Source organism: Bos grunniens, chromosome 11, assembly GCF_055505025.1.
Source record: "Bos grunniens cultivar Pamir isolate PY7600 chromosome 11, Bosgru_T2T1.0, whole genome shotgun sequence".
NCBI classification, from domain to species: Eukaryota; Metazoa; Chordata; class Mammalia; order Artiodactyla; family Bovidae; genus Bos; species Bos grunniens.
This window is the reverse complement of record NC_141175.1, coordinates 103,584,729-103,598,024: the sequence shown is the minus strand read 5'-3', so window position 1 is coordinate 103,598,024 and position 13,296 is coordinate 103,584,729. Positions and strand designations below refer to the sequence as shown.

At 38.6% G+C, this 13,296-nt stretch overlaps 1 protein-coding gene across 4 annotated transcripts in view; it reads right to left on the bottom strand.

The window, feature by feature from the left end:
* MGAT4A (alpha-1,3-mannosyl-glycoprotein 4-beta-N-acetylglucosaminyltransferase A) overlaps positions 1 to 13,296 on the bottom strand; it is a 176,571-nt gene that overhangs the window by 61,059 nt on the left and 102,216 nt on the right. For all 4 annotated transcript variants that reach the window (XM_086328066.1, XM_086328065.1, XM_086328067.1 and 1 more), the window contains 2 exons: positions 11,114 to 11,281; positions 9,596 to 9,736 (listed from right to left, as the gene is read on the bottom strand). In XM_086328066.1, the coding sequence (XP_086184192.1) occupies positions 9,596 to 9,736; positions 11,114 to 11,281 (309 nt within the window). The remainder of the gene's footprint in view (positions 1 to 9,595; positions 9,737 to 11,113; positions 11,282 to 13,296) is intronic.

Genomic DNA, 13,296 nt, shown 5'->3' with positions numbered 1-13,296 from the left:
TACTACAAAATATCAGCTTTTCCCATAATCCAAATGAACTTTTTGGCCAACCCAATACTTAGAGGTCATAGACTTCTAAAGCTAGAAGGAGGCTTAAAGATTATGGGTCCATGATTTTACTACCAGGATTGTGCAGTTCAGAATACTAAGGTCCAAATAGCTTAAGGGAAACCCCCAAGTGTGAATATCATAATCCTCTCTCTCATTCTGGGCTGAAGAGTTTTCAAGGACTCAAAAAAAGAAGTGCTATATTTGTTTTGAACATACATATTGACCACATTAAACACAAGGCATTATTCTAGGTGTTAGGGATATAAGAGTGGCCAACATAGATAAGGTCCTTGCCTTCATGGGACCTTTCTTACTGAACACATTCTAGAGGATGGAAAAAGATAAACAATTTTTAATAATCTTGATGTGAAAAGCCAATTCAATGGTAAAGACCCTGATGCTGGGAAAGAATGAAGGCAAAAGGAGAAGGGGGCGCCGGAGGATCAGATGATTAGACAGCATCACCAACTCAATGGATAGGAATCTAAGCAAATACCAGGAGATAGTGGAGAACAGGGGAGCCTGTTGTGCTTCAGTCCATGGGGTCACAAAGAGTCAGACATGACTTAGCACCTCAACAACAACAAAAATCTTAAAACGTGGCAATATTAAAAAGAATGTGCAGAGGACAGGGGAAGGAAAGGTACCTCTACAGACAGTACAGTCATGAACAGACTCTCTAATATCAATGGAGCTGGTAACTAACGATGAGAGAGAGAAGATGAAGAAGATGAGGAAATAGCTGGGTGCTGAAGAGAGAGTGGTCTTAAGCTAGTCATGCAAGAGCAAGAATAGAACGTATCCAAAGCAGAATGAGATTAGACTCAGACGAATCAGTTCAGGATCAGATCACATATAACCTTAAATTTAGTTTTAGTTTTGTGCAAGGGAAAGCCATTGTAAGGTGGTAAGTGGGGAAGTGACAGTATCCATTTGCAATTTTAAAAGGTTACCAAACTTCGTGGAGAATAGACACAAAGAGTTAGATGGCATGTTTAGAGAAGAAGCCATTTTTCCCCAATAGACTGTTTTGGACCTGAAATAGATATTCTTTAGTTTAAACCAAGGCACTCAAGGTCTCCAAAAGCATTAAAAAGGAAAGTACTAATTTCAGCTAAATCTACAGAATTAAGAGTATCCATGCCAGTGGTAATTCACAAAATACCATAAAAAAAGGACAGCTCTTTCCTGCCTTCTGGAGATGTGGTAAAGTCTTCTTGGTGCATGCTGTGTGCTAAGTCGCTTCAGTCATGTCCAGCTCTTTGTGACCCCACAGACTGTAGCCCACCAGGCTCCTCTGTCCATGGGATTCTCCAGGCAAGAATCCTGGAGTATTATACCCTCCTCCAGGGGCTCTTCCCAACCCAAGGATCCAATCCATGCCTCTTATTTCTCTTGCATTGGCAGGAGGGCTCTTTACCACTAGCACCACCTGAGTGGCTGGGGAACTTGGGAGGAGAGGACATAATTAGTAACAATGAGTCACCACCACGTGTAACTCGGGTCCTGAGTACCTAGAACTTAGTGTGAAATCTTTTCTGCTTAGCAGAGCAGCCATTTAACATTTAACATGGCAACTGCTCCATCAGCCTGGATCCTGAGTGGTCAGTGATGCATGAAGTCCCCTGCTAACCCTAATGAACATGTACTTTGAGCAGAAATAAATAAACCTTCAATTAATTAAATCTGGGGAGTTGTTAGTTACCACCACATAACCCAGCCTGTCCTATTTGCTACAATTCTTCTTCTGTGGTTTACAAGGTAGAAAATGAAAGTATTCTAAAGGGTCAGAGTTTGGAAGAAAAACTTCAGGAATATCAAGAATAAGGCCGTATCATCCTCCCAGTGGGGGCTTCTCTCATGGCTCAGATGGTAAAGAATCCTCCTGTGACTCAGGAGACTTGGTTTCAATCCCTGGGATGGAAAGATCTCCTGGAGAAGGGAATGGCTACCCACTCCAGTATTCTTTTTTTTTTTTTTATACTTTTTTTTTTAATTTTATTTTTAAACTTTACATAATTGTATTAGTTTTGCCAAATATCAAAATGAATCCGCCACAGGTATACATGTGTTCCCCATCCTGAACCCTCCTCCCTCCTCCCTCCCCATACCATCCCTCTGGGTCGTCCCAGTGCACTAGCCCCAAGCATCCAGTATCATGTATCGAACCTGGACTGTCAACTCGTTTCTTACATGATATTTTACATGTTTCAATGTCATTCTCCCAAATCTTCCCACCCTCTCCCTCTCCCACAGAGTCCATAAGACTGTTCTATGCATCAGTGTCTCTTTTGCTGTCTCGTACACCGGGTTATTGTTACCATCTTTCTAAATTCCATATATATGCGTTAGTATACTGTATTTATGTTTTTCCTTCTGGCTTACTTCACTCTGTATAAAGGCTCCAGTTTCATCCACCTCATTAGAACTGATTCAAATGTATTCTTTTTAATGTCCAGTATTCTTGCCTGGAGAATCCCATGGACAAGAGGAGCCTGGTGGGCTACAGTCCGTGGAGTCACAAGGAGTCGGATGCAACTGAGCAACTGAGCACACTCGTCATCCTGACGTGAGGAGCAAGGTGCGTCGAGTAGCCAAACAGAAATAGAGCCCGAGGGCTGGACTAGGTACTCTGTTCCATTGATTCACTGTCCAGTATTTCCCATTCAAGTATGAACTGTGCATCTGTAATACATCTGTCTGGTCTGTAATGTACCAGACAATCTAAAACCACAGTTGCAACTTACAACATAGAAACTCTCAGACTTAGAGAAGGAACTCATGGTTGCTGGGGAGAAGGCTGGGAAGAGGAGAGAGGGAGTTTGGGATGGACACATACACACTGCGATATTTAAAATGGCTAAGCAACAAGGACCTACTGTAAGCACAGGGAACTCTGCTCAGTGTTATGTGGCAGACTGGATGGGAGGCGAGTTTGGGGGAAAATGGATGCTTACGTATGTATCGCTGAGTCCCTTCGCTGTTCACCTGAAACCATCACAACATTGTTAATTGACTATACCCAAATACAAAATACTGTTCATGGGTTCTCAAGGTAATAATACTCAAGTGGTTTGCTGTTCCCGTCTCCAGTGGACCACATTTTGTCAGAACTCTCCACCATGACCTGTCCATCTTGGGTGGCCCTACATGGCATGGCTCAAAGTTTCATTGAGTTAAATAAGGCTGAGCCAAAGACGGAGTCAAAGCAAAAAAAACACCCAGCTGTGGATGTGACTGGTGTGGAAGCAAGGTCCGATGCTGTTAAAGAGCAATATTGCATAGGAACCTGCAATGTTAGGTATGTGAATCAAGACAAATTGGAAGTGGTCAAACAGGAGATGGCAAGAGTGAACATCAACATTCTAGGAATCAGCAACTTAAAATGTACTGGAATGGGTAAATTTTACTACTTCAGTATTCCTGCCTTGAGAACCCCATGAACAGTATTTTGTATTTGGGTGTAGCCAATTAACAATGTTGTGATCGTTTCAAGTGAACAGCAAAGGGACTCAGCGATACATACATATGTATCCATTTCCCCCCAAACTCCCCTCCCATCCAGGCTGCCACATAACACTTAGCATTGTATCTACTACTATGGGCAAGAATCCCTTAGAAGAAATGGAGTAGCCATCATAAAAGAGTCCAAAATGCAGTACTTGGATGTAATCTCAAAAATGACAGAATGATCTCTGTTCGTTTCCAAGGCAAAACATTCAATATCATGGTAATCCAAGTCTATGCCCCAACCAGTAACACTGAAGAAGCTGAAGTTGAATGACACCATGAAGACCTACGAGGTCTTATAGAACTGACACCCAAAAAAGATATCCTTTTCATTATAGGGGACTGGAATGCAAAAGTAGGAAGTCAAGAAACACCTGGAGTAACAGGCAAATTTGGCCTTGGAGTATAGAATGAAGCAGGGAAAAGGCTAATAGAGTTTTGCCAAGAGAACACACTGGTCATAGCAAACATCCTCTTCCAACAACACAAGAGAAGACTCTACACATGAACATCACCAGATGGTCAACACCAAAATCAAACTGATTATATTCTTTGCAGTCAAAGATGGAAAAGCTCTATACAGTCAGCAAAACAAGACTGGGAGTTGACTGTTGCTCAGATCATGAAATCCTTATTGCCAAATTCAGACTTAAATTGAAGAAAGTAGGGAAAACCACTACACCATTCAGGTATGACCTAAATCAAATCCCTTACGATTATAGAGTGGAAGTGAGAAATAGATTCAAGGGACTAGATCTGATAGAGTGCCTGATGAACTAAGGATGGAGGTTCGTGACATTGTATAGGAGACAGGGAGCAAAACCATCCTCAATAAAAAGAAATGCAAAAAGGCAAACTGGGTATCTGAGGAGGCCTTACAAATAGCTGTGAAAGAAGAGAAGCAAAAAGCAAAGGAGAAAAGGAAAGATATACCCACTTGAATGCAGAGTTCCAAAGAATAGCAAGGAGAGATAAGAAAGCCTTCCTCAGTGATCAATGCAAAGAAATAGAGGAAAACAACAGAATGGGAAAGACTAGAGATCTCTTCAAGAAAATCAGAGACCAAGGGAATATTTCATGCAAAGATGGGCTCAATAAAGGACAGAAATGGTATGGACCTAACAGAAGTAGAAGATATTAAGAAGGGGTGGCAAGAATACCCAGAAGAATTGTACAAAAAAGATCTTCACGACCCAGATAATCACGATGGTGTGATCACTCACCTAGAGCCAGACATCCTGGAATGTGAAGTCAAGTGGGCATTAGGAAGCATCACTATGAACAAAGCTAGTGGAGGTGATGGAATTTCAATTGAGCTATTTCAAATCCTAAAAGATGATGCTGTAAAAGTGCTACACTCAATATGCCAGCAAATCTGGAAAACTCAGCAGTGGTCACAGGACTGGAAAAGGTCAGTTTTCATTCCAATCCCTAAGAAAGGCAATGCCAAAGAATGCTCAAACTACTGCACAATTGCACTCATCTCACACGCTAGTAAAGTAATGCTCAAAATTCTCCAAGCCAGGCTTCAGTAATATGTGAACCGTGAACTTCCAGATGTTCAAGCTGGTTTTAGAAAAGGCAGAGGAACCAGAGACCAAATTGCCAACATCCACTGGATCATGGAAAAAGCAAGAGAGTTCCAGAAAAACATCTATTTCTGCTTTATTGACTATGCCAAAGCCTTTGACTGTGTGGATCACAACAAACTGTGGAAAATTCTGAAAGAGATGGGAATACCAGACCACCTGACCTGCCTCTTGAGAAACCTACATGCAGGTCAGGAAGCAACAGTTAGAACTGGACGTGGCACAACAGACTGGTTCCAAATAGGAAAAGGAGTACGTCAAGGCTGTACATTGTCACACTGCTTATTTAACTTATATACAGAGTACATCATGAGAAACGCTGGGCTGGATGAAGCACAAGCTGGAATCAAGATTGCTGGGAGAAATATCAATAATCTCAGATATGCAGATGACACCACCCTTATGGCAGAAAGTGAAGAAGAACTAAAGAGCCTCTTGATGAAAGTGGAAGAGGAGAGTGAAAAAGCTGGCTTAAAGCTCAACATTCAGAAAACAAAGATCATGGCATTCAGTCCCATCACTTCATGGCAAACAGATGGAGAAACAGTGGAAACAGTGGTAGACTTTATTTTTTTGGGCTCCAAAATTACTACAGATGGTGACTGCAGCCATGAAATTAAAAGACGCTTACTCCTTGGGAGAAAAGTTATGACCAACCTAGATGGCATATTCAAAAGCAGAGACATTACTTTGCCAAGAAAGGTCCATCTAGTCAAGGCTATGGTTTTTCCAGTAGTCATGTATGGATGTGAGAGTTGGACCGTAAAGAAAGCTGAGTGCCGAAGAATTGATGCTTTTGAACTGTGGTGTTGGAGAAGACTCTTGAGAGTCCCTTGGACTGCAAGGAGATCCAGCCAGTCCATTCTAAAGGAGATCAGTCCTGGGTGGTCATTGGAAGGACTGATGCTGAAGCTGAAACTCCAATACTTTGGCCACCTGATGTGAAGAGCTGACTCATTGGAAAAGACCCTGATGCTGGGAAAGATTGAAGGCAGGTGGAGAAGGGGATGACAGAGGATGAGATGGTTGGATGGCATCACTGAGTTGATGGACATGAGTTTGAGTAAACTCCGGGAGCTGGTAATGGACAGAGAGGCCTAGCGTGCTGCAGTCCATGGGGTCACAGAGTCGGGCACGACTGAGCGACTGAACTGAGCTGAACTGAAATACAAAATAAAACGCCTAAAACAATAAAATAGAACACAGTCATGAGATAGCTAAGGCCACTGCCTCGTGGAGTTTATAAACTGACAGAGATATCAACAGTTGTATCAGTTTTCTTCAATTTTCTAGCAAGTTTTCAATCGAGTACTTATTTCCTTTAAAAATCAAGAACAACCTTAATTTGGCATTTCTTCAATTACTCAGTTTGTTAAAAACTAAATGACTCATTGGAAACGGATCACAGAGCAACTGTGTGGTTTCCTTTACTCACAGAACTACCTGTTAGATCTGTGGGAAAAGATTACACGACCGAGGTACCAAGTAAACTATGAAAGCCCTAACAGTTTTTACCTTAGGTATTGGCGTAGCCCAGTGATCTGCACTGCTCTAAGGTGTAGCAGTGAAGCTAAAGGGTCAGATTCAGGGGGAAATCTGAAGATGCTATGCTCTGAAGATAAAAGGGCCCACAGACTAAAAAACGAAGGTGTCTCTAGAAGCTGGAAAAGACAAAGAAATCGACTTTCCTCCAGAGCTTCCAAAGGAAACACGCTCCTGTTGACACACTGATTTTGGGACTTCTGACCTCCCGAACTATAAGATAATAAATTTGTGTGGTCTCAAGTCGCCAAGCTTGTGGTAAGGTGCCACACAGCAACAGGAAACTAATTCACCCATCTTTACCAGTAAACGACCTACTCCTCTGATCTCAGGTCAAATGTATTTTTCAAGACTAAACTCTTTAATAGTCTTTCTATTCATTCTCAAATCATCCTTCACATCATTAACATTGTTTAACTGTACAACTGTTTATATAATTGATTATTTGACTAAAGCATTCTTCCTGTAGTAGGAGGAGGATCACAAGACTAGGAATCACTTCTGATTTTGTGTAACAAAACTCACACAAGCGCATGGATTTTTTTTGGTTGCTCTGGGTCTTGGTTGCAGCCTGCAGTTGCCACAAGCTTTAGGCATGGCATGTTAACTCTTAGTTGAGGCATGTGGGATCTAGCTCTAACCCGGGCCGCCTGCATTGGGAGCACACAGTCTGAGCCACTGGACACCCAGAGGAGTCTCCCCATTTTTTCTTTTAACTTCAGCAAATATTTAAAGAATTACCCACTGTCCTCTACCAATCAGTAATGCCATTCTGATAGGTAACCTGTGGAGGGTCTTTTTTCAACCACCTTGCCCAGCAGTGAGTCCTTCATCTGAAGACACATGTGTTTCTTCAATCAAAGAAATTTTCTTCTACTATTTATTTGATTATTTCTCCCCCTCACTCTCTTTGTTCTCTTTCTCATATTCCTTTTTACATAAATGTCAGAATGTTGGTCTGAACTCTTTGTATCCTTTATGTTGCATTCCAGAAGAATTCCATAGCCAGCTCAATCTTTCTGATCACTAATTTGATCTTCAGCTGTATCTATCCTTACAATATGCAAACTTAAAATACAAATATCAAAATAAAAACACAAAAATGCTAACCGATCCTTTTATAAATAGTCACTTATGAGCTTTCATCTCTAATCCCTCTGAAAATATGTCTTAATATTATAGTCTGCTTGCTCTGTGAGTCATTAAGTCATTCATGATGTTGGTTTTCTTAACTATCTGGGAACCCTCGTTATACAAGACAGCCTTTGATCCATCTGTGCTCGCTGTGCCTGTTTATTGCAGATCTAAATCTGCGGGAGGATGGGTGGATGTGAGAATTCCTTTCCTGAGGAGGTCAGTAGCTGCCCTGACCATCTTCTCCCTCCTTACCCTTAGAAGGATATGCTGGTCTGAGTAGTGTTCCTTAATCAGCCTGACCTCGGAAGAACAGAATTGTAAGCAAAAAGCAGTTTTCTTTGATCTGAAACAACTGAAGCTCCTGGGAACTTCTCTGGCAGTCTAGTGGTTAAGACTTTGTGCTTTCAACGCATGGGGAGGAGGTTCGGTCCCATACGCCAAGTGGTGTGGCCAAAAAATTTAAAAATTAAAAAAAAGGCTCACTGGGGAGTCCACAAAAAAATAATTAAAATAAATAAACTGAAGTTCTTCATGTATAGTGCCTAGATAGGTTTTAGGGCTCCACAAAACCCCAGAAATTACATATAAAATTACTTTTCTAGGAGCATGTTTCTAAGTAGAAGGTTAATAGCTTTCCTAACATAACTAAAGGGTTGTATTACTTTAAAAATATTAAGAACCATTGCCTAAAGATTTAGGAACGAAGATTTTTAAAGAAAATCTGCAGGTTCTCTTGGTCGTTTTCCCCCAAGTTGTCTGCTTTTTCTATCTTTAGAAAACAGTTTCAGCTTAATAAGAATGTTAACTACTGAGAGGCTGGTTGACTAAGATTTTATTATATTTATGATGAAAAAAATCTTTAACAAATGGGATAGAAAAAGCAACTTCAAAAAAGAGAGAGAATGTCACATTCATGAAACAAGAACTGACTATAAAAGAACCTATAAGAGACCTTAGAGGTTTTAAATAACTTTAAAAACACTTCTACTTTCTTTTGATTTGATTCTTATTAATAAATAAATAGTCTAAAACAACAAATGCATGAAATGGCTATGGCATCTTATCCAGATGGTGATTTTTTTTTTAATAAACTAAAACTTTTATTAAAGTTTTATTAGTAAGCATATTGAATGCTACAAGATTCACAAATGGCTCTTTTGCACGAGGATGCTGGTATAAATTAATTTTATTTATATAATATACAAATACTTAATTTGCTTGTAACTATTTAAATGGAGACTATTCAACTAAGAGTAGTAATGTGCATTTTTCTTTTTTCCTCTTATTTTTAAATTATTTTTAATTAGAAAATTAAGATTTTAGTTGCAGTTGCAATATCAAACTCTCAAAAATTAATAGAATGAAGAGACAGAAATGTAGAAGGATATAGTAGACCTGAAAAGTACCGTGAACCAACTGAACATAATTAAGATTTATACAATTTTCACACAATAGTACGTTACAAATTCAAGTTCCCATAGACTATAAACTAGGAGACACTGGAATATATCCAGGGATAAAAAACAATTTTATGGTCTAAAGGTACTGAAATCATACAGTGTGTTCTTATCACTGTGGATTAATGTTAGAAATCAGTATCAAAAGATATTTGAAAATAACCTGCGTATTTTCAAGTGCAATGTGACATTTACAAAGAGATATTTGACTTAGCCATTGAAAGCCTCAGTAAAGTTAATACCACATAATACCCCAAGACACAATTCTGACCAGCAACGCAGCTACAACGGGAAACAAAATAAACATACCTCCTGTTCGTCCATTTCCGATCTGCACGGCAGGTTGAAGGCTTCCTTCATTTTGCAATAAATGAGGCAAATGATAATAAATACTTGGCACTTGAAGAGACTTTTTGCTTGTTAACTCCTTTAATATCTTTAGGGTATCATCTGAAACACAGAAGTATAATCATTCCATGCTAATATCTTACTTTTAGATGTTATGGATGCTACCAAGACAGCAGTAAAAATATATGAAAACTAAAAGAATTTTCTCTCCTAAATTTTTCTCTCATGCTGTGGTGAGTCAGATTTCCATGGACACTTGCAACCAGAGTCTCACAGAGTCATGATATTGAGAATAGTCTAAATAAAGCTAAAAATGTGAGTTAAAGTACTATGAAAAGGTGGGACATGAACTCCTCATCTTTGTAATATGTCAGAACTCGAGCCCAAGGGGACAGACTTTAAACAAGTGACCTATTCATAAAATGTAATAATTATAAATACGACCACCAGTAGCTTCCACTTTTTTATGCGACTACGTTTGCCCAAAATTTCACATGGAAGATTCTTCTTTTAATTCAAGTACAATAATTTAAACAGCACAAGCTGAGAATCTTTGGTACTGTTCATAACTTTTAAATCATTTTTCAGTTTTATGAGAGGAACCAATGAACCATTTAATATAAAAATAAAACCTTGATAGGATAAGGAATATTGTTTTAAAATTCCACTGAACTAGAACTTAACTTTTGACATAAGAAAGTAAGCAGGAAGGACTGGTAGCCTTGACAACAATTTCATATAGAACAATATGAAAACTCCATTAAAATATTCCAAAAATTCAGAACCAAAATTTCACAGAAGAAATGCAAAAGGACTATCATACATGAAATTCAAGTTTAATCTTATCTTAAAGCAACAACTACAAATTAGAAGACAACAATATTCACCTTCAAATTAAATTAGATTATATAATATATATTAAAATTGTGGTGATAATATAATAAATGTTTCAGCTATTCAGAACAGCATAAAAAACCTGAAAACATTTTATCCTATTGTTCAGTAATTTCCCTTTTAGGAATTTAACTTTTATGAATTCAAAGTACCCATTGTAAAACTATGTCTTTTTTATTTCTTGTAAGTCATATTTAAGAGCGCTACTTGTTTCAAATAGCTCAAAGATTCCCCAGAGTTCATCTGAAGTCCATACAGGTCACAACAGAAAGGATCATAAACACCAAGTTAAATTTTAGCCTCATATTGTATGTTTTTAAAAAGAGGCTGTTTCTTCACTATTGTCAATGAAACGTATATAACTGAAATGTAACTTAATATTACTCTCTTTAAATCAAATTTAGCAATTAATGAAATTGCTTTATAATTAACAACAACAGAAAGAGTTTTACGTGGTGATTTTTCTCTCTGTAGAGGTTAATAAATGCTGGCTGGTAAGCAACCGTCGACAGCTTTCAAAGAGAGTAGTTCACGCGACTCTCTGAAAATATAATCTGTCCATAAAACAAAAAACAGTGCCTGTACCTGAAAATTTATTCACTGGATCCTTACTCCTGTTTGTTTCTGCTTCTACACGCTTGAATTGCTGTACAATGGCACTGAGCTCAGAAGAGCGCTGAGAGATTCGATGTTCAGCTATTCGGAGACGTTCTTTCAGAGCAAGAAATTCTCGTTGATAAGCAATCACTTTTTCTAAAAACAAAACTACACGTTATTAGTGCATTTCTTAAAAAAAAACATAAAAACACCATCATAATCAAATCTGAACTGGAACAGCAGAAATTTTAAAGCTGCACTTTTCAGAAACAGATACTCATTTTTGAATTCACTGAGACAGAACTGAAAATAAAAGAGTCTGAACTAACAAAGTAGCGACAAAGCCACCAGCAACACAGTGCTATCAATATCTGTAAGGATGTGAGCACTTTCTAATTAGCACTTTGGAAAGCTAAAGATAGGGAGAAAAAGACAACGTTTTTGGAACTAACATTTCAAGCATGATACCAACATCATTTCTTAAAAGGTAGAGACAACCATAAAGACCCTATTTGTATGAAGGTAGAGACGGATCATTGAAACTGATGATAATATATCTAATAATATAATAAATATAACATTTATAGCATAACCATCCATTTCCATAGGCTATTTCTTCTGTACTTTCTATTCTGCAAAAATTTCCCCAGGCCAGACTGGGGTCAAATTCCTAATGCCTAACAAATCACTCAGGTGGATGTAAGAGGACAACAGTCAATTATTTCAGGGACTTCCCTGTGATCCAGTGGCTAAGACTCCGCTCTCCTAATGCAGGGGGCCTGGGTTTGATCCCTGGTCAGGGAACTAGATCCCACATGCTGCAACTAAGAGGCGTAGCCAAAAACATAAACACAATTTTTTTTAAAGTCAGTTACTTGAATTTGAGACAGTCGCATGCCAAGAAAGCCTACTCTGGGAAATACAAGGGGGTAAATGTAGACACTGAAATAAGAGAACAAGACAGCTCAATATGAAGTACACTGTGTATAAGAGGCCCCAGGACAGAACGGACACCAAAATCTGAGAGATCGCAGAAAAGAAATCATGCATTTATCTTGATCAGCAGCACTGAAAGGAAGCTGAGGCTGGTGAAGCAATTTCCACAACCTCATTAAACAAGAGAAATCAGAACGGTTTTGGCATCTCTATCAAGCTAGATAATCTAAGGCTACTACTAATTTGACATCTAAATGAAACAAATCTTGGAAAGACTACTTTTAATTCATATTGTAATCTCAGTTTTACTTAAGGATGGACTCAGTAAGAAACAGAAGGAACAGAAATCTGCCTGTTTCATAAAGCTAGTCTTAAAAACAGTCAATTGCCTTATTCCTTGTCCCTCACATAAAGGACCACACAGTAGATATCACGTAAGAATTTTGTGGCAAATAAGGTCTTCCTGCTTAACTGTCATGTTTCCTTGTATTGAACAATATAAACAGCTTTAGTTTCTTAATTTGCTGGCTGTAGGAGGGAAGGAAGGAGGCAGGAGTTGTGACTAGGAAAGGGTATACGGGGAGTCTCAAGGTGCCAACAAGGTTCAAGTCATTGGCCTGGCTTATATAAAACTCATTACTATACACTCATGGTCTAAGTACTTTTCCATGCATGTACATTTACAACAAAAGAAATGTTATACAAGTACTATTCACAAACACAAAACTATTAACAATTACACTGTAAGAGGCACTCAAGAGTTATGTGATAAAAAACTAAATGCCTAAAAAATTAAATTTAAAAAAATCTATAAGCCTTTTCCTAGAGCCTGTAATGGAAGAAAAAAAAATTAACTCAGTTATTAATTCTAAGTGGGAAACCCAATCTTGCAAAAAATAAAAAAGATAGACCCTACCCTAAGCTAAATAATAAATGCAACGCCTTTCAAAATAGCAAAAAAATTTGGAACTTCATTTTTGACATGTCATTCTAAAATTCATGTAGAAGAATGTTTTTAAAGGGTCAAAAAAATCTAGAAGCAGCAACGGGGAACTTACTCTGAGATGAGAATGCACTCTATGGCTCTAGAAATGAAAACCGTGCTGACTGCCAGGTGCAGACAGTGGGGAAAAGGCTGACCACACCAAGCAGACTGTGTCCAAAATTAGCATGCGTGAACTATCCTTGAGTTCTTCCCCTCGTTACCTCTTACCACCTACAAGGTGCCAGACAGT